Source organism: Cherax quadricarinatus, chromosome 37, assembly GCF_038502225.1.
Source record: "Cherax quadricarinatus isolate ZL_2023a chromosome 37, ASM3850222v1, whole genome shotgun sequence".
In the NCBI taxonomy this organism is placed as follows: domain Eukaryota; kingdom Metazoa; phylum Arthropoda; class Malacostraca; order Decapoda; family Parastacidae; genus Cherax; species Cherax quadricarinatus.
In genome coordinates this window covers 1,530,601-1,552,406 of record NC_091328.1, presented here as the reverse complement: position 1 = coordinate 1,552,406, position 21,806 = coordinate 1,530,601, and the positions used below count along the sequence as shown (strand labels likewise).

The window sequence follows — 21,806 nt, the reverse complement described above, 5'->3', positions numbered from 1 at the left end:
ATTTAGAGAGAATGGATCAAAGTAGAATGACATGGAGAAAGTATAAATCTGTAGGGGAAGGAAGGCGGGGTAGGGGTCATCCTCGAAAAGATTGGAGGGAGGAGGTAAAGGTTTTGTGGGCGAGGGGCTTGGACTTCCAGCAAGCGTGCATGAGCGTGTTCGATAGGAGTAAATGGAGACGAATGGTATTTGAGACCTGACGAGCTGTTGGAGTGTGAGCAGGGTAATATTTAATGAAGGGATTCAGGGAAACTGGTTATTTTTATATAGCCGGACTTGAGTCCTGGAAATGGGAAGTACAATGTCTGTGCTCTAAAGGAGGAGTTCAGGATATTGGTAATTTGGAGGGATATGTTGTGTATATTTATACATATATGCTTCTAAGCTGTTGTGTTCTGAGCACCTTTGCAAAAACAGTGATAATGTGTGAGTGAGGTGAAAGTGTTGAATGATGATGAAAGTATTTTCTTTTTGGGTATTTTCTTTCTTTTTTGGGTCACCCTGCTTCGGTGGGAGACAGCCGACTTGTTAAAAAAAAAAAAAATGCTATATACGACACCTCTGTTTTCATTCCTTTCACTCTTCCTTAAGAATTTTGTTGAGGGATCACGAAAGCCTTGGAATTACCATTTACCGGAGTTATAATACCTCGCATGATGCTCCACAATTCATATAGGACCCACATGTTGCACCTCATGTAATGCCTCGTATAATAACTCTCATAATACATCACATAATAATTGTCACAATGCCTCACATCATGGTTGGCAGGACGTTGGAGTGTGACCGTCTGAGAGTACACAGGAACCTCGTAGTGTCTCTGGTCATCCGTTTCTTGGTGATGCTCATCCTCACTGAACCTTTCATCTCTCACCGTCACACCAACACCTACAGGGACGTGGTAAGTCTGTCTTTGTCTCTGTGTATCCTGGTTCACTGTATCTGCTTGCATATATGTCTACTTGTTTTATGTCTGTATATATGGCTGGGTGTTAGGGAAATCCGTTTGTACCAATCGAGTTTTGCTAATCTAATCACTACTTTTTGACTTTTGTTGACTTGCGTTAGTGATTTCCATTATCTTTTCTTAAGAATAAACCACAGTAAAGAGAAGATTACACTCTCTTTAATGTATTGTTGAAGAGGAAGAATTAGCTACCTAGTACAGATGAAAGGGAAGACCAGGACAGTTTGCTCTTCATGATGGCCAAGGTTTTGGGGGGAAATGAAAAAAATATATAGGGTTGTATCCCAGCCTGTGGTATGTTTTTTTCTGTATCTCCATTGTATAATCCACTTGACAATGCAAACCTCTATATAATAAATTATCGTTGTCGCAAAAAATCACCTATTAACAAACTCTTCATGTAATTATTTTTATTCTACATTTTTTTCTATTTACATTATTAATAATCCTAATAGGTCAGGATTGGTTGTGTAAGACTAATACATCAGTCATTGTTGGCACTGTTGTACACTTGTTTCAGGATTGGCTGTGTAAGTTACTGCTGGCACTGAGGCTGTATGCTCAGATCTCTTCCGTCAACTGGATGTTCGTTGAAGGTTTATTTCTCCACTCCAGACTCACCTCCAATGTCTTCGACTCAGGGGCGCCCTTCTTCATATACTACTGCATAGGCTGGGGTGAGGCCGTTTTGTGGTATAAACTTTCGTAGCTGATACCAAAAAATTTTTTTAGCAAGACAATTTTTTGTACCATGTACCAGGGGCGGCGTCCCCTTCCCCCACACTCATAATGTTGTTTCAAGTTCCCTCTTACAACTTGGTTTCACCCTCACTTGGCCCCTCCTATACAGAACTTCTGGTGGTAGTCACCCCATACCCATCTTGTAGGGTGGTTGTCACCCCATGCCCCTCCTACGTGGGTTTCAGTCCTCCCATATCCACCCTGTTGTGGGATGGTAGTCACCCCATACCCAGTCTGAGGGTAGTAGTTAGCACCATACCCATACATACATATATACACACAGTGTAGGGGCATATTCTTCTATTCATGGGAAATGCTTAACTAATATGGATCATAGAGTTCCTAGGAAAAGGAAGGTAGTGAAGTTTGACCCAAGGAAGGGGGGGTAGCTCCAGTTCCTTCGATCAGGAGCCTTGCCCTTCGATATTGTTTTTCCTCCCGCTAATATTACGTTGTTTCAGGTTGGCCTATGGTGTTGCTTGTTGCCTGGACCACTACCATGATCTTGCACCACCATGCACCATGCTGGCAGGGATACAGTGCCCTGAAGTATGTCTGGATCCTCGTAGCTCCCATGATCACTGTACTCATGGTAGGTGATTAGTACAGTCATTGTACTCATGGTAGGTGATTCCTACATGGTACTCATGGTGGGTGACTCCTAGTCACTGTACTCGTGGTGGGTGACTTCTTGTAGTGACGTGAGTAAACATGTCAAGAAGTGAAAGCCACAGGTTATTCACTGTATAAAACAATTTAATACCCCAGTGTGAGAAATTAAGAGTTCTTTTATAAATGCTTTTTTTGATTAAGTACCTTTTAGGATCTGTTTTATAAGTGCTAAACCCACATGGGTTACCAGGAGGATGGGAATCAGTTGGGTTTGATCCAAAGAAGAGAAGAGTTTAAGTCGAGTTGCCTGGGTATTATAGGTACATTTTTTTTTTTTACAAGTCGGCTGTCTCCCACCGAGGCAGGGTGACCCAAAAAGAAAGAAAATTCCCAAAAAGAAAATACTTTCATCATCTTTCAACACTTTCACTTCACTCACACATAATCACTGTTTTTGCAGAGGTGCTCAGAATACAACAGTTTAGAAGCATATACGTATAAAGATACACAACATATCCCTCCAAACTGCCAATATCCCAAACCCCTCTTTTAAAGGTACATATATTAGGTTAATACAGCAGTTACTAACAGTCCTCCAGTCATATTAATGACACAATCATGTACAAGTACCATAACTTTTATGTAAAATAGTATTGCATATTATATAGTGGTGGGAAGTACAGTGCCTGCACTCTGAAGGATGGGTGGTGGTGGGAAGTACAGTGCCTGCACTCTGAAGGATGGGTGGTGGTGGGAAGTACAGTGCCTGCACTCTGAAGGATGGGTGGTGGTGGGAAGTACAGTGCCTGCACTCTGAAGGATGGGTGGTGGTGGGAAGTACAGTGCCTGCACTCGGCAGGATGGGTGGTGGTGGGAAGTACAGTGCCCACTGCACTCTGAAGGATGGGTGGTGATGGGAAGTACAGGGAAGTACAGTGCCTGCACTCTGAAGGATGGGTGGTGGTACAGTGGCAAGTACAGTCCCACTGCACTCTGAAGGAAGGGTTCAGGATATTTACTGTTTAGAGTGATATCTACACTGTTATATCCGCATGCCTCTGGCAAGACAGTGATAGTGTGAATGATGATGATCACCATGCCTCAGCATTTTAAAAAATATATACGTATATATGAATATTTATTTGGGTCGCACTATCTTGGCAGGAGACGGCTGTTGAGGAAAAATGTGTCTGTATTATAAAATATACGTACACACAGTATAATGCACACAAACACAACTTAAAATAAATTTATATATTATTTAGCATCAAACTTTTTGTTGTCATGTTAGAATTTCTCACTTTTGCATAAAGCTTGTATTATTATTACTGTAGGTTTAGTGCTTAAATTATATCATTATTATTACAGTATTGGTATATCTCATACAAACAGATCAATCTGGTATTCTTGGTCAACATCGTCAGGATCCTTGTCACCAAACTCCAGGCCAGTGACACCCAGGTCAGGTACGTCATTACCTCTTCTCATTTTCCTTGTATTTCAGGGGTAAATTATATTCATGGGGATGAGGGGAACTAAATCCCTAGGGGTCGTACAGAGCTTGGAGGAATGGGAGGCATTCAAGTTCATTCCAAGAAATTGGAGACATCAGTGGAGGTGGATTCAGTTGCTACCAAAATGACCTGGATTTTATTCCTTAACTGGTAATTATGTACCTAGAGGAAGGGGTACCCCATTGCAAACTAACAGTATTATGTGACTTATCCAAGGTTAAAATTTTTGTAATTTGGACCCCATTCACTATTATCATCATCATTATTGTCTTCACCACAACTTTCACCTTTATTAGACAGTTGCCATCATCACCAACAAAAGTGCCACTTCATCACCACTGCCTCTGTATACCATCAGAGTTATACCTTTAATGGGTCGTGAGAATTTTCCTGCTCCTGCGGCCTGGCCTTGGACCAGGCTTGTTTGGTGCTTGCAACCGCCCAGGGAGGTACTATCATCCTGCCAAGTGAGTGTAAAATGAAAGCCTGTAATTGTTTAACATGATGGTAGGATTGCTGGTGTCCTTTTCTCTGTTTCATAAAAATGCAAGATTTCAGGTATGTCTTGCTACTTCTACATACTACACTTAGGTCACACCGCACATACGTGTACAAACATATAGTATATACATACCCCTCTGGGTTTTCTTCTATTTTCTTTCTAGTTCTTGTTCTTGTCTATTTCCTCTCCACTCCATGGGGAAGTGGAACAGAATTCTTCCTCCGTAAGCCATGCATGTCGTAAGAGGCAACTAAAATGCCGGGAGCAAGGGGCTAGTAACCTCTTTTCCTGTATATATTCCTAAATGTAAAAGGAGAAACTTTTGTTTTTCCTTTTGGGCCACCCCGCCTCGGTGGGATACGGCTGGTGTGTTGAAAGAAAGATTTTATACACCATTAAAATTTTTATCATTCCCCTCACCTCTCAAGCATGAGAATATAATTAGGAAATGCTAAACCTGTAGGGGTCAAATTGTGCATGAATAGTGGGGGGTAACCAGGTTTGAGCCAAGGGTAGTTCCAATTCCTTGAATCAAGAGCCCTTTATCAAACATCTCTCAAAGGGCTGAATGAGAATAAAAAATATTTTGATAAGCAATAATGAAGCTTCCTAAACAAAATTATATTTGTCGATAAAAATAAGATTTTGGAACTATTGATTAATAATAAAAATATTCTCTTGTTTGGCTACAACAATTTGATCTTGCACATTGCTGTAGGAAGGCAATAAAGGCAACAGCTGTGTTGTTCCCGCTGCTCGGTATTACCAACCTGCTCTTCGCTGTCAACCCTGGTGGCAAGGGTGACCTGGAAGGTGCCTACATGCTCACAAATGCCCTCTTCCAGTCTTCTCAGGTTGGTGAAGACTTATAGTTTAGTCATGATATTACATTTATTTTAATTGAGTGGAGATGCTAAACCCATAGTGGTCACATAGCACATGGGGACTGGAAAGTAATCAGGCACAATCTAAGGAAGGGAACTCAAATCCAGTCCTTGGTCTTCCAGTATGCTTGGGTCCTGGTCTGCTGTGCCATTAAGGTCTCGTGAAGTAACAAGGTTTTTGTTGCTTGATGTAGCCTAAGCCTGTTACTTAGCTATAGCTAGGCTCTGCCCTTTTGTTATATCAGAGACTAGGCCATGCTTAGTAGACAGAGGACGAAGCCTTAAACCTGTACTTGTGCTGACTGACCCACACGGGTTACTGCGTCATGAAATACAATGGTATATGTACTGTATTCCTTTCAGAATTTTGCTTCATCTTAGTAACTCCTCACTTCTTTTCCTCAGGGAGTTTTTGTCTCAGTTTTGTACTGTTTTCTGAATGGTGAGGTGCAGGAGCTGGTGCAGAAGAAATGGCAGCAATACCGCCTCCAGCAACTGGATAAGCCTGGCGGCCCCCACCGGAGGAGCACCAGAGGCACCATTATCTTCGAACCATCTCTATCCTTACGAATGAGTCCTAACACTTCCACCTCTCTACAAATTAGCCCTCAGACACCAACATCTCAACCACTGAGCCCTCAGTCTCTCAGCTTTCAGCCAGTGAACATTCAAACATTCAACTTGCAAACACTGAATCACATCTATGAAGTTCATCAATCCGGCCCTCTAATCTCAAGACTACTGCCATCCAGTGAGCAATGTACCCAAGTTCATACTTATACTGAACATGACCTAATGATGAGTTCTGTGTGACAGATACCATCTCTACAATGGTTTAAACAAAGAGTAATTCAGTAAACGCCAATGATGTGTTCAGATGTCAATCAGGCACTATGTGGAGACTTGCATTACGAATACAAAACCCTCCAGCCAGTACTGTTACACTTATGGTTCGACTAGAAAGGCTCTTCCAACTAATACTGAGATGGCTACGATACTACAAAAAGTGTCATGACTAGGAAATACGTATGGTATAATAAGGAGAGTCCTTCCAGCAATGACAAAGAGAGACTTATGGTAAGAATAAAATCATATATGTACATTAGTAATGGCAGAGAGGCTTGTGGCACACATGATCATTGCTGTATAAACCACAACAATAAAACTGCTTCAGCATAAATCAGCCCATGATGAGCACTTCCTAGAAAAGTAAGTGTTCTCTCCACTAGAACTTGGCATCCTTAATGAACAGTGAGCATGAGCCTCACTCAAAAGTTATAATAGGAAGAAATCAGTTGTCCATATACTGTTTATTTTTTATTAATTTACCAAGAATTTCTAATGCAAATATTGATTTGAAACTAATGTTGAATATACTCTTGGATGCATCTTAAAATATTTTATGAACGTTAAATTGAAATACACATGGTATTAATATTATGCATCATGTTGAAAAATCAGAGCGTTGACATTGCTAAACGAGATGCAGCTGTGGTGTCTAATTTCATAATGCGAACCTTAGTTCGAGGAAGATGACGTTTCACTATTGTCTCCAGACGTTGCAGAGTCCACAGATTAACATCAGGTGCATCATTACTTGTAAAACCGGTATACATCTGAAATGTAATTAAGATTTAAAAATGAAGGGCTGGTAATCTACATCTCATCACCTATAGAAGGTTACCAGAGAGGGGAAGGGCAATAACACTGTAATCCACTCCTAAACTATGCTTCCTGATGGATGGTTTGATCAGTTAGGCTGTTGGAGATTGCTGCACAAAGTCCAACGTGTAAAACAGCTTGGCCAAGCAGGAACTGACTTCAGGATCTGTTGTTAATTCCCCTTATGTATGAAAGAAGTGTTGAAACATCTGCTTTGCCCAAGGCATTTCAACACCTTCCCTTCATACATAAAGGTAATTACTAACAGACCCCTGGCTGTCTTCAAAAGGGATTTTGATAAAGTTCTGTCAGATCCAGATCAGCCAAGCTGTGATGCACACAATGCACTGCATGTGGCTAGCACTAACAACCTAGATGACTGAGCCATCCACAGGAAATCCTAGTTTGGGATTGGGCAGTGAGATCACTGACCCCCGACACCATTCCCAGGTAAACTCCAGGTAGCAAGAATACACAAGTATAGCACACATTTTTCAAAGTCTGGAAACATGGGGTAAAATACATATGGAGGTAATTCATGTTTTTCTATTTGATAGATAATTCTGCTCATAGGAAACTGAAGTCAGAGGAGAAGTTGCTGAGGAACTTGACAGACTGCATTCAGACTTCTGGTCAATAACACAATTGTCAGTTGTCTGTTATTGGTGAGTGATTGGAATGCAATTTGTAATAAAGGTAGAATTAAGGACTTAAGCTAAAGGAAACATGTGCAACTAATGTGACATTTTACTGTGACGTTTCGCTCTCCAGTTGTCCTTCTGTTTAGCTCTATTTATAATGAAGTGCAAAGTATGTACCATTAGCACAAGCCCACAGTATTCTTTGGAGAAAGACCTTAGATCTAAGTGAAATACCGGAGGCCTTAAAGAGTGCAGACTTAGCTCCTTTGCATAAGAGAGGTAGTAGAGCACTAGCTAATAATTACATACCAACAGCCCTAACTTCTCGCATTATAAAAATCTTCGAATTGTGATGAAATGGCAGATTACAAATTTCAGGGACCAGCATAACCCAAACTAGCATGGTTTTAGAGCAAGACAATCATGCCTGTCACAGCTGCTGAACCATTATGACAGAATTACGGAGGCATTGGAAAACCAAAACACAGATGTGATTTACATAGATTTTGCAAAAGCGTTTGACAAATACGATCATGGAGTGACAGCGCACAAAATGAGGGCCATGGGCATTACAGAGAAGGTAGGCAGATGAATTTTTGGGTTCCTAACACACAAAACACAAGTAGTAGTAAATTGAGCAAAATCCAGCATCAGCAAGGTCAAAAGCTCAGTGCCCCAGGCACTGTCCTGGCACCTCTGCTGTTTCTCATCCTTATAGCAGACACAGATCAAAACACCCATCACACTTCTGTATCATTTGCAGATGACACTAAAATAAGCATAAAGTCACTACGGTAGAGGACACTGAAAAATTACAGGAAGACATAAGGAGGGTTTTCCAGTGGGCAGTAGAGAACATGATGATATACACCTGGAAAGTACTAGAGGGCCTGGTCCCAAATCTGCACACTGCCATAACATACTGGAGTGAGAGATATGGGAGGAAGTGTAAAATAAATCCAGTGAGGAGCAGGGGTGCAGTGGGGAAACACTATCAATATCCAGGGTCCCAGACTATTCGACATCTTTCCAGAAGATATCAGAAACATGGCTGGAACAAGTGTAGAAGCCTTCAAGACTAAACTGGACAAGTATCTTCACCAGGTGCCAGATCAACCAGGCTGTGATGGATATGTGAGGCAGCAGGTCTACAGCAGCAACAGCCTGGTTGATCAGGCAAACACCGGACAAGCCTGGCCCATGGCTGAGCTCTGAGAGTAGTTACTCTCAAAACTCTTCAAAGGTACACCTACCATCCGACTTACGACCTGCTCGACATACGACCATTCGACTTGCGACCATGTTTTTTATGCCAGATTTCTGGGAAATAAACAACTGCTTGTGTTGTACACAGTGTTTATCCTAAACCTTACAGTATAAAATACAGTAACAGCATAAAAAGTAAAGTAAAAAATGAAATATCAAAATAAAACAATAAAATAAAATCATTACAAAAGTGTGATGTTGATATTCAGTAGTAAAGTTCGACTTGCGTCCATTTTGACTTACGACCAGTTGGTCGGAACCAAGCTTGGTCTGGTCGTAAGTCAGATGGTAACTGCATATCCAATGGTCAAAAGTCACAACTGACAGTCAGGTGTACAAAGACATAGGTTGGTGGATTGTAAGACATTTATTAAGATGTTTAACAGGGTCATCAAAGCTTATTCCTTGGGTAGCATTAAAAATGGGTTGGGCATATACTGTTAGTGGGTTTGAGAAGGCTTTGTCAAGTATAACAAAGCTCCTGGAGAGGGAAATGTTGCCACAGTAAAATGTCACACTAGTTGCAGTTGTGTTCTTTTACCTGGATGTAGTCTATTAAAAGTTCCTCAACAGCTTCCCTCTGACTTCAGTTTCCTATCCTCTGATATGAACACTTGCACAAACAGAAAAATATGAATTACTGTAATTATTTTGCACTATGGTTTCAAACTTACAGGATATAGTGTATTGAATAATTACACTGACCAACAATAGTTTCAGCTGTTTAAAAACATGTTTCTAACTGCGAATGAATCAGCCTAAATTAAAAGATTATATTACTATAATTCGAAGATATTAATCATGAAGTATCTGATTCAATAAAATACTACTGAAATTTAATACTTTGAACATGTATAAATGGCAGAAGTTGTGCATGTCTAGTTAGTGAAGATAGCTACAACATAATGAAACTGTGTTCTGAAAAATGCAATTACCAACAAATGTAAAAATATGAAACTAAAGGAGAAACTGAAAAAATAAAATACATCTGAAAAATTCCAAATAAACACATATGTTTAAATTTAAATATTCACATACCTTAGCTTTTGTAGGACACATCTGAATGTGGTCAACCTCACCAATAGTCTGAATATCTTGGAACCGTATGGCCCACACAAGCTCATCAACATGGCGCATAGTTTCTGTTACTGCCAGCATGTTTCCATGTTGTGTGCTAATGTTTCCCTGAATGATAAATATGTACTATAAATAACAGTCATATCTCTGGTTCTGTCTCATAAATATGCAAGATTACAGGCATGTCTTGCTACTTCTACTTACACTTAGGTCACACTACACATACATGTACAAGCATATATATACACACCCCTTTGGGTTTTCTTCTATTTTCTTTCTAGTTCTTGTTCTTGTTTATTTCTTCTTACCTCCATGGGGAAGTGGAACAGAATTCTTCCTCCGTAAGCCATGCGTGTTGTAAGAGGCGACTAAAATACCGGGAGCAAGGGGCTAGTAACCCCTTCTCCTGTATATATTACTAAATGTAAAAGGAGAAACTTTTGGGCCACCCCGCCTCAGTGGGATACAGCCAGAGTGTTGAAAGAAAGAAAGAAAGTTCTTGGTCTTATTACTTTTTCTTTTATATCAATGGGGAGGTGGAATAAGAATCTTTCCTCCGTAAGCCATGTGTGTTGTAAAAGTCAACTAAAATGCCGGGAACAATGGGTTAGTAACCCCTTTTCCTGTAAAGATTACTAAAAAGAATAAGAAGAAGAAAATTGTCAAAGTGGGAAGTCTGAATGTTGAAAAAAAAAAAAATCTCTGGTTCTTTGTACTCCATCATCAGCTGTGGTAGGGTGTGGTAGGTAAGTTTGGGGTGCCAGGTGTAAATGATAATGGGAGCCCTTTGATTGAACTTTGTATAGAAAGGGGTTTAGTTATAGGTAACACATATTTTAAGAAAAAGAGGATAAATAAGTATACAAGATATGATGTAGGGCAAAATGACAGTAGTTTGTTGGATTATGTATTGGTAGATAAAAGACTGTTGAGTAGACTTCAGGATGTACATGTTTATAGAGGGGCCACAGATATATCAGATCACTTTCTAGTTGTAGCTACACTGAGAGTAAAAGGTAGATGGGATACAAGGAGAATAGAAGCATCAGGGAAGAGAGAGGTGAAGGTTTATAAACTAAAAGAGGAGGCAGTTAGGGTAAGATATAAACAGCTACTGGAGGATAGATGGGCTAATGAGAGCATAGGCAATGGGGTCGAAGAGGTATGGGGTAGGTTTAAAAATGTAGTGTTAGAGTGTTCAGCAGAAGTTTGTGGTTACAGGAAAGTGGGTGCGGGAGGGAAGAGGAGCGACTGGTGGAATGATGATATGAAGAGAGTAGTAAGGGAGAAAAAGTTAGCATATGAGAAGTTTTTACAAAGTAGAAGTGATGCAAGGAGGGAAGAGTATATGGAGAAAAAGAGAGAGGTTAAGAGAGTGGTGAAGCAATGTAAAAAGAGAGCAAATGAGAGAGTGGGTGAGATGTTATCAACAAATTTTGTTGAAAATAAGAAAAAGTTTTGGAGTGAGATTAACAAGTTAAGAAAGCCTAGAGAACAAATGGATTTGTCAGTTAAAAATAGGAGAGGAGAGTTATTAAATGGAGAGTTAGAGGTATTGGGAAGATGGAGGGAATATTTTGAGGAATTGTTAAATGTTGAAGATAGGGAAGCTGTGATTTCGTGTATAGGGCAAGGAGGAATAACATCTTGTAGGAGTGAGAAAAGCCAGTTGTGAGTGTGGGGGAAGTTCGTGAGGCAGTAGGTAAAATGAAAGGGGGTAAGGCAGCCGGGATTGATAGGATAAAGATAGAAATGTTAAAAGCAGGTGGGGATATAGTTTTGGAGTGGTTGGTGCAATTATTTAATAAATGTATGGAAGAGGGTAAGGTACCTAGGGATTGGCAGAGAGCATGCATAGTTCCTTTGTATAAAGGCAAAGGGGATAAAAGAGTGCAAAAATTATAGGGGGATAAGTCTGTAGAGTATACCTGGCAAAGTGTATGGTAGAGTTATTATTGAAAGAATTAAGAGTAAGACGGAGAATAGGATAGCAGATGAACAAGGAGGCTTTAGGAAAGGTAGGGGGTGTGTGGACCAGGTGTTTACAGTGAAACATGTAAGTGAACAGTATTTAGATAAGGCTAAAGAGGTCTTTGTGGCATTTATGGATTTGGAAAAGGCGTATGACAGGGTGGATAGGGGGGCAATGTGGCAGATGTTGCAGGTGTATGGTGTAGGAGGTAGGTTACTGAAAGCAGTGAAGAGTTTTTACGAGGATAGTGAGGCTCAAGTTAGAGTATGTAGGAAAGAGGGAAATTATTTCCCAGTAAAAGTAGGCCTTAGACAAGGATGTGTGATGTCACCGTGGTTGTTTAATATATTTATAGATGGGGTTGTAAGAGAAGTAAATGCGAGGGTCTTGGCAAGAGGTGTGGAGTTAAAAGATAAAGAATCACACATAAAGTGGGAGTTGTCACAGTTGCTCTTTGCTGATGACACTGTGCTCTTGGGAGATTCTGAAGAGAAGTTGCAGAGATTGGTGGATGAATTTGGTAGGGTGTGCAAAAGAAGAAAATTGAAAGTGAATACAGGAAAGAGTAAGGTTATGAGGATAACAAAAAGATTAGGTGATGAAAGATTGGATATCAGATTGGAGGGAGAGAGTATGGAGGAGGTGAATGTATTCAGATATTTGGGAGTGGACATGTCAGCGGATGGGTCTATGAAAGATGAGGTGAATCATAGAATTGATGAGGGGAAAAGGGTGAGTGGTGCACTTAGGAGTCTGTGGAGACAAAGAACTTTGTCCTTGGAGGCAAAGAGGGGAATGTATGAGAGTATAGTTTTACCAATGCTCTTATATGGGTGTGAAGCATGGGTGATGAATGTTGCAGCGAGGAGAAGGCTGGAGGCAGTGGAGATGTCATGTCTGAGAGCAATGTGTGGTGTGAATATAATGCAGAGAATTCGTAGTTTGGAAGTTAGGAGGAGGTGCGGGATTACCAAAACTGTTGTCCAGAGGGCTGAGGAAGGGTTGTTGAGGTGGTTCGGACATGTGGAGAGAATGGAGCGAAACAGAATAACTTCAAGAGTGTATCAGTCTGTAGTGGAAGGAAGGCGGGGTAGGGGTCGGCCTAGGAAAGGTTGGAGGGAGGGGGTAAAGGAGGTTTTGTGTGCGAGGGGCTTGGACTTCCAGCAGGCATGCGTGAGCGTGTTTGATAGGAGTGAATGGAGACAAATGGTTTTTAATACTTGACGTGCTGTTGGAGTGTGAGCAAAGTAACATTTATGAAAGGGTTCAGGGAAACCGGCAGGCCGGACTTGAGTCCTGGAGATGGGAAGTACAGTGCCTGCACTCTGAAGGAGGGGTGTCAATGTTGCAGTTTAAAAACTGTAGTGTAAAGCACCCTTCTGGTAAGACAGTGATGGAGTGAATGCTGCTGAAAGCTTTTCTTTTTCGGGCCACCCCGCCTTGGTGGGAATCGGCCAGTGTGATAATAAAAATAATAATCAGCTTGAAGTCTGTAAGTGCCCTGAAACAGGTTTACCCACCCTAGTTCACTCCTTTGACAAAATTGCCAATTACTTCAGAGTAAAAAAAGCACCTCCCTAAAGGACCACTGTTTTTATAGAAACAATTTGCTTGCAAATTTAAAAATCAAGAACACAATATATGTATATGTGGGAATTTCCTGTTTCTCTTAAAAGCTGCTTTACAACCATTATGTCATCAAAAAAAAAACAATTGCAGTAAGGATAAACTACCATAACTAGTATTATTTTACTTGTAAATATTAGTATCACCTCATTTTTATCGTGCTTCTCTAGCCATGCAAAACTATTACCTTCAGTGCTGCCCAAAACACTGTGTACTATGGACTCTTCAACCAGAATTTGCACATACAGTGGTACCTTGACTTACGAATTTAATCCGTTCCGTGAAGTAGTTCATAACTCAATTTGCTTGTATATCAAATAAATTTTCCGCATTTAAATTAATTGAAATACCATTAATCCGTTCCAGCGGAATTCCTGCTCTTGGAAGGCAAGAGAAATACTTTACTATAACGCTAATATCAACTCTACTGTTTATTTATCTACCACAATTGATGTAATATGACATAATAAACAATATAAATAACATAGAAACATGATATATACTCTAGAATGAATATGTCATTATGTGACGAATGGTGGCGGCAACTCCTGCTTCCATTCTGACTATATCTTCCCACTCGTCCCCTTCTGAAGATGGAGTGTTTGTGAGGCTAACTGCACTAGATCAATAGTTTCATAAGGAAAACACTGAAACAATGTATTTAAAAATAAGAAATACTGTATAAAAACAATAAAAAATAAGAGAATGTAAAGGAATAAATTGGTTTTATAAAGTGTACATATTTACCTTGGAGAACAAATGCTGGCAGAGGCGGAGGGTAGAAAAGAAAGGCTGCTTGCTACACTCTTAATGCTACACTTTATCGCTGAACTTAATTGCTACACTTTATCACTCGGCTGGCGCTATAGCTTTTATCGACGCCTGCTTTAGTATCATACATATCATAGAAGTACTACGCTGGTACTGCCTGGCCAAGTCCACAACCCGCACACTTTGCTCGTGTTTATGTATGATTTCATTCTTTAATTCAATGGACATCATCCTCTTTTTCTTCTCATCACTGTCCTTTGCACTTACTTTCTTAAGACCCATGGCTAGAAAAAAGAAATTTGGCAAAATAACTGCACAAAACACAAGCACAACACAAGAGAAATGCTTCCACAACGAGGTAAACACATGCACTACTGAGTGGACGTTGTGGTGTTCGCTGCGCCAACTAGTGGCGGTGTTCTGAAGCTCGCTCGTAACTCGGATTTTGGCTCGTAACTCAGAGCAAAAAACTGACCAAGTGACAGCTCGTAACTCGAAAAACTCGTATGTTGGGGCACTCATAAGTCGAGGTGCCACTGTAGTATAATTATATCCACTATAAAAAAAATCATGATACAGTTGCATCTGCTCACCTCTGGCAAGACAATGATAGTGTGAATAGTGGTGAAAGTGTTTCTTTTTCAGGTCACCCTGCCTTGGTGGGAGACAGCCAGCACGTTAAAAATAATCAAAATAATTATAATATTTTCAACTCGGCAATCTCCTGCCAAGGCTGGGTGACCATAAAGAACACGCCTTCACCATCATTCTGAGTGTTGACATCAAAATTCAGATTATTAGTATTAGAGGTACACTGGTGATTGAGAACAGATCATGAGTACTTTAGGCAAAGGCTGCCAGTGGTGAGCTTACAGCTATGTTTCTTGCTGCAGTCAACTTTCGGGTAACATTAGTATTGCTCACTTTACGTAATTTTTTTCTTTTTAACACATCGGTCGCCTCCCACAGAGGCAGGGTGACCTGAAAAAGAATAAATAAAAGTTTCTTTTCTTACATTTAGTAATTTATACAGAAGGGGTTACTAGCCCCTTGCTCCCAACATTTTAGTCACCTCAAACATGCATGGCTTATGGAGGATTCTTCTCTACTCACCCATGGAGTTTAGTTACCTGGATATACAATAATACTACTACTTACATCCTCTGATGGTGCTGGTAGAACAAATAATCTCTCTAGATGAAGCAGCTTTTTTACTGCCTGTCCTAGCTTGGCTCCCACAGTGAAATTGAAGAGGCATAATCGACTCAGCTTGCAGAGTCGACTTATTGCATCATAAATGAAAGCGTCATTAAGAGAGCCTCCATCTTCAAGCCAAAGTGCCTCCAGGTCTATGTTAAGAGAAGGGTAAGAGAAGTGACAACAGAATTATAGCTGTACAGCTTTACTAATTTATACTGTCTAGTTCCATTGAAGACCTCTCCTTCCTTCAACTATCTTTGTCAGACATCTGTCAAAGCACTTAAATTGTTAATTTAGAATTTCAACATACTATTAATAGCTTAATGATGAGTTCCAAGTGTGAACACAACAGTTTATATATAGATCAGATAAACATAATATACCACAGTATTGAAATATCCTTCACATATGAAACTAGAATCTGTATGAGAGTGGCAGCCACTGAGGCCCTGGTAAATCTCAAGACCTATATAAACCAAGTCTTTCAGTGAGACACAGAAAACAGGATCTTGTTCAATGAGGACAAATTTTACTGTGATATGGAAAATGGATATATAAAAACTTCAACAGATTACAAAATGAAAAAAAAAAAAAAAAAAAAAAAAAAACTTGATGGAGCAAAAAAGAAACACTGCACAAGTCTCTAGAGGTAACTGTGTTGAAAGATCTTGGATTTAATCACAGTTATAAAGAAAATAATAGGAAGTATAACAAGTACCTTCATTTTTCATTCTTATTGGATATGAGAATTGATCTACAATTTCTTCATTCTAGGTAATTTCTTCATCCTGTGAAAGGTATGAGTATTTTGATCATTTCTTCATTCTTTGGAAGTACAGTGATAAAGGAACTCACTTGTCATACTGCCAATATTAATCCAAGTCTGTGGAGAAAAGTTGCTGATGGGACCAACATGAAGTGAAGTAAGGTTAGTGCCCAGGTAGGGCCAACAAGGTCCTGACAAGCCCCTCATCACCTGCACAAACAATTATGATTATTACAAATAATATAAGGAATCATACCATATCTACGACATGCAGTTTGATAAAATAGGTAAATGTGACATTTAATGACTAAATGTAAAACAGTAGATTTTATGCAAATGTAACTTATCATTACCTGAGTGAAGAATTATCCTTATAAAAAACAATGCAAGGACTTGAATCTTATCTAAAATATGTAATCTGACTACAGAAATGTAGTTAATAGCTTCGTACATAAAACAAACCTATTACAAAACAATTTTTTTTTTTTTCAACAAGTCGGCCGTCTCCCACCGAGGCAGGGTGACCCAAAAAAGAAAGAAAATCCCCAAAAAGAAAATACTTTCATCATCATTCAACACTTTCACCACACTCACACATTATCACTGTTTTTGCAGAGGTGCTCAGAATACAACAGTTTAGAAGCATATACGTATAAAGATACACAACATATCCCTCCAAACTGCCAATATCCCAAACCCCTCCTTTAAAGTGCAGGCATTGTACTTCCCATTTCCAGGACTCAAGTCTGACTATATGAAAATAACCAGTTTCCCTGAATCCCTTCACTAAATATTACCCTGCTCACACTCCAACAGATCGTCAGGTCCCAAGTAACATTCGTCTCCATTCACTCCTATCTAACACGCTCACGCACGCTTGCTGGAAGTCCAAGCCCCACGCCCACAAAACCTCCTTTACCCCCTCTCTCCAACCCTTTCGAGGACGACCCCTACCCCGCCTTCCTTCCCCTATAGATTTATATGCTTTCCATGTCATTCTACTTTGATCCATTCTCTAAATGACCAAACCACCGAAACAACCCCTCTTCTGCCCTCTGACCAATACTTTTATTAACTCCACACCTTTTCCTAATTTCCACACTCTGAATTTTCTGCATAATATTTACACCATGCATTGCCCTTAAACAGAACATCTCCACTGCCTCCAACCGTCTCCTCGCTGCTGCATTTACCACCCAAGCTTCACACCCATATAAGAGTGTTGGTACTACTATACTTTAATACATTCTCTTCTTTGCCTCCATAGATAACGTTTTTTGACTCCACATATACCTCAACGCACCACTCACCTTTTTTCCCTCATCAATTCTATGATTAACCTCATCCTTCATAAATCCATCCGCCGACACGTCAACTCCCAAGTATCTGAAAACATTCACTTCTTCCATACTCCTCCTCCCCAATTTGATATCCAATTTTTCTTTATCTAAATCATTTGATACCCTCATCACCTTACTCTTTTCTATGTTCACTATCAACTTTCTACCTTTACACACATTAACAAACTCATCCACTAACCTTTGCAATTTTTCTTTAGAATCTCCCATAAGCACAGTATCATCAGCAAAAAGTAACTGTGTCAATTCCCATTTTGAATTTGATTCCCCATAATTTAATCCCACCCCTCTCCCGAACACCCTAGCATTTACTGCCTTTACAACCCCATCTATAAATATATTAAACAACCATGGTGACATTACACATCCCTGTCTAAGGCCTACTTTTACCGGGAAGTAGTCTCCCTCTCTTCTACACACCCTAACCTGAGCCTCACTATCCTCACAAAAACTCTTTACAGCATTTAATAATTTACCACCTATTCCATGTACTTGCAACATCTGCCATGTTGCTCCTCTATCCACTCTATCATATGCCTTTTCTAAATCCATAATGCAATAAAAACTTCCCTACCTTTATCTAAATACTGTTCACATATATGCTTCAATGTAAACACTTGATCTACACATCCCCTACCCACTCTGAAGCCTCCCTGCTCATCCGCAATCCTACATTCTGTCTTACCTCTAATTCTTTCAATTATAACCCTACCGTACACTTTTCCTGGTATACTCAGTAAACTTATTCCTCTATAATTTTTACAATCTCTTTTGTCCCCTTTCCCTTTATATAAAGGGACTATACATGCTCTCTGCCAATCCCTAGGTACCTTCCCCTCTTTCATAAATTTATTAAACAAAAGTACCAACCACTCCAACACTATATCCCCCCCTGCTTTTAACATTTCTGTCATGATCCCATCAGTTCCAGCTGCTTTACCCCCTTTCATTCTATGTAATGCCTCACATACCTCCCCCACACTTACATTCTGCTCTTCTTCACTCCTAAAAGATGGTATACCTCCCTGGCCAGTGCATGAAATTACTGCCTCTCTTTCTTCCTTAACATTTAAAAGTTCCTCAAAATATTCTCGCCATCTACCTAATACCTCCATCTCCCCATCTACTAACTCCCCTACTCTGTTTTTAACTGACAAATCCATACTTTCCCTAGGCTTTCTTAACTTGTTTAACTCACTCCAAAATTTTTTCTTATTTTCATTAAAATTTCTTGACAGTGCCTCTCCCACTCTTTCATCTGCTCTCCTTTTGCACTCTCTCACCACTCTCTTCACCTTTCTTTTACTCTCCATATACTCTGCTCTTCTTATAACACTTTTGCTTTGTAAAAACCTCTCGTAAGCTACCTTTTTCTCTTTTATCACACCCTTTACTTCATCATTCCACCAATCACTCCTCTTTCCTCCTGCCCCCACCCTCCTATAACCACAAACTTCTGCCCCACATTCTAATACTGCATTTTTAAAACTATTCCAACCCTCTTCAACCCCCCCACTACCCATCTTTGCACTAGCCCACCTTTCTGCCAATAGTCGCTATATCTCATCGAACTTCCTCCTATCTTAGTTTATGCACTTTCACCTCCTCTTACTTGTTGTTGCCACCTTCCTCTTTTCCCATCGACCTCTTACTATAACTGTAGCTATAACTAAATAATGATCCGATATATCAGTTGCCCCTCTATAAACAATGTACATCCTGGAGCCTACCCATCAACCTTTTATCCACCAATACATAATCTAATAAACTACTTTCATTCGTACTACATCATACCTTGTATATTTATTAATCCTCTTTTTCAAAACATACTCTCTGTATAAGCAAATGATTGTTTTAAGAAAGGTAAATTTAGGAAATACATTTGGATGAGGGGATTTTGGTGAAGCCAACAGTACAGTACTAATAAGCACAAAACATTTTGGGTATACTTAGGGCTAGTAGAGGGCTATTTTGTAAGTGAATATTTATATCATACATGTGAGTAAGTAGAACAATAGCATCTGTAAACAATTGGCTGGCAAAACAGTTTATATGAACAAATCCATTAAGCTTTCTTGAATTATCAGCCAGAAAGAGAAAAGTAGAAAAATTAACAGATAAAATATACAAATACACTAATATTGAGATATTTAGACCATGTGAGACACATACCAACACCGGAGCTTTTGTAGTTTTATAAAATTGAAGTTGTTAGTCAGAAAAGCCCTTTGAGGAACAATTAGTAGCTCCTCTAACTCTGAGGCTTCCATTAGATAAGCTGGATCAAACCTATAAAAATATCAATTATCAATAAAAATAAAATGGAATGAGCACTGCAATTATATAAAAAAAATTATCATCATTAGCAGTGAATAAGAAGCATTGTAGTCATTCAAGCACATGACTGTATTTTTATTTAAAATTGTGATAAAGCCTCAGACACCGCATATGATAAAGAAAGAGTAAGGCTACTCTTAATAATGCATGCCCATTGATGCATTAGTGAATGTTTTTGCTTGATGACGCTTTATTTCAATACATACAAGAAAACGTGTTAGAGCTTTGCCCCAGCCTGTACTTGTCATATGTACTCATCTATATAAGGCTGCAAAGGTCGAGTCTCAGCTCCTGGCCCTGCCTCTCAACTTTCCACTTCCCAAAATTTAATCTCTCAGCTTTGTAGGCCCTATCATACCTATTCTTAAAACTAAAAACGGAGTCTGCCTCCACCACCGGTTGAGGTCATTCCTCTTCCCGACCACCTTGAGGCAAGAAATACTTCTTGACATCCCTATAATTCATCTGTGCCTTGAGTACCTGTTTCCTGCCTGTCAAACAGCCTGTCCTTGTCTGAATATCAATTTCTATGAGTATTTTGGTATGCTGTTATCATGTCTTCCTGGTCTTTCTGCCCTCCAGGTCATTTAGATTTAATTCCTTTAGCCTCTCTTTGTAGCTCATACTTCTTTGTCTCGAACTACTCACTGCATCCTTCTGCACTGAGGTGGTCAGTAATAGTGATTGTAGTGTATAGATATGAGATCGTTTTTCTGTAATCGTAACCTTGTGGACAATTCTATAACCAACAGACCTTATCCATGTTACTGAATGCAACAACCCAGCAAATTTTGTCCCATGTTTCCAAGTGTTTGAAACTGGAAGTCTATTAAATCAGGGTTTAATGTAAACATAATAAAATTATAGTGTTAGAATCTGTGTCAGAAGCTGTGCAAGTGCTGCTGACTCTGGCTGGTTCCCATCATTATTGAGAAAGCACATACAGTGGAACCTCAAATATGAACTTTCTTCAGTCCAGAAGGTTCCAAGTGCCATTACAAATGAATTTATTCCCATCAGGAATAATGTAAATTAGATTAGTCCATTTCAAACCCCCAAAATACACTTATAAAAGCACTTACAAAAATACACTTACACAATTGGTTGAGTTGGCAGCAGTTCGATTTTTGAGGTTCCACTGTATTTTGTTTATCTGACTTAAATAAGTATCTGAATTATCTCATAACTCTTCTTAAAAGGTCAGCAACACAGTACCACATACCTGGCAGCACCTGAAGCTGACAATTCAGTAGCACCCAACTGAAGTAGTTGTTTACATCTTGAGGAGCATCTGCAAACCTCACCTTCACAAATTAGGAAGGTCACAGCCCTCATGCTCCTCACAGTACCTAATGCATTAAAGATGACTTTCAAACCTCCTCTTCTGTCTTTCTTATATCTTAAACAAAACATAAGTTACAGAAGAGCCAACAATGTGCAGCATAAGTGAATGATTTTAAATAAAAATAAGAATGTACCTTGTGCATATAATGTTACTATAGCTATTGTAGCATCTAAGATTGCCCAATATGTGACATTAGAAAATTATGGAACATGAACTGATTATAAAGTGAAACATCCTCAGTATTACTGGGAACATGAAAGGTCTAAATAGGTTGAATGCTTATTTTCTGCATGTAGGAGATGGCCAAAAGTATTTAAAAAAGGAAAAAATGAATGATAAAAATTAGATTATGACAATCAAGAAAAGTAGAAGGCTTTGAAGGCCTTGGTAATAATAAAAAAAAAAAATGGCCAGTGTGGTATGATGATAATGGAATGCATAAAGAAATACTTCAGTCTACTCACAATGTCTGTGTAAATATGAAACTTCAATTTCCTTTCATCAGAGCCATTTTATAGCTTAAAAATTACATGTTTATGAGAAATGTTGGATGATGTTTTTGGTG

General features: G+C 39.4%; 2 protein-coding genes across 2 annotated transcripts in view; one reads left to right on the top strand and one right to left on the bottom strand.

The window, feature by feature from the left end:
* Positions 1-6,346, top strand: part of LOC128702029 (corticotropin-releasing factor receptor 2-like) — a 64,309-nt gene extending 57,963 nt beyond the window's left edge. The window contains exons 6-11 of the mRNA XM_070091769.1: positions 772-901; positions 1,488-1,644; positions 2,170-2,300; positions 3,713-3,786; positions 5,055-5,190; positions 5,626-6,346. Of these exons, the coding sequence (XP_069947870.1) occupies positions 772-901; positions 1,488-1,644; positions 2,170-2,300; positions 3,713-3,786; positions 5,055-5,190; positions 5,626-6,033 (1,036 nt within the window). The 3' untranslated portion in view covers positions 6,034-6,346. The remainder of the gene's footprint in view (positions 1-771; positions 902-1,487; positions 1,645-2,169; positions 2,301-3,712; positions 3,787-5,054; positions 5,191-5,625) is intronic.
* A 178-nt stretch (positions 6,347-6,524) lies between these two features.
* LOC128702010 (myb-like protein X) overlaps positions 6,525-21,806 on the bottom strand; it is a 53,646-nt gene continuing 38,364 nt past the window's right edge. Inside the window, 7 exon segments of the mRNA XM_070091707.1 lie at positions 6,525-6,836; positions 9,828-9,974; positions 15,394-15,584; positions 16,291-16,411; positions 17,262-17,266; positions 19,736-19,848; positions 21,119-21,295. Of these exon segments, the coding sequence (XP_069947808.1) occupies positions 6,678-6,836; positions 9,828-9,974; positions 15,394-15,584; positions 16,291-16,411; positions 17,262-17,266; positions 19,736-19,848; positions 21,119-21,295 (913 nt within the window). The 3' untranslated portion in view covers positions 6,525-6,677.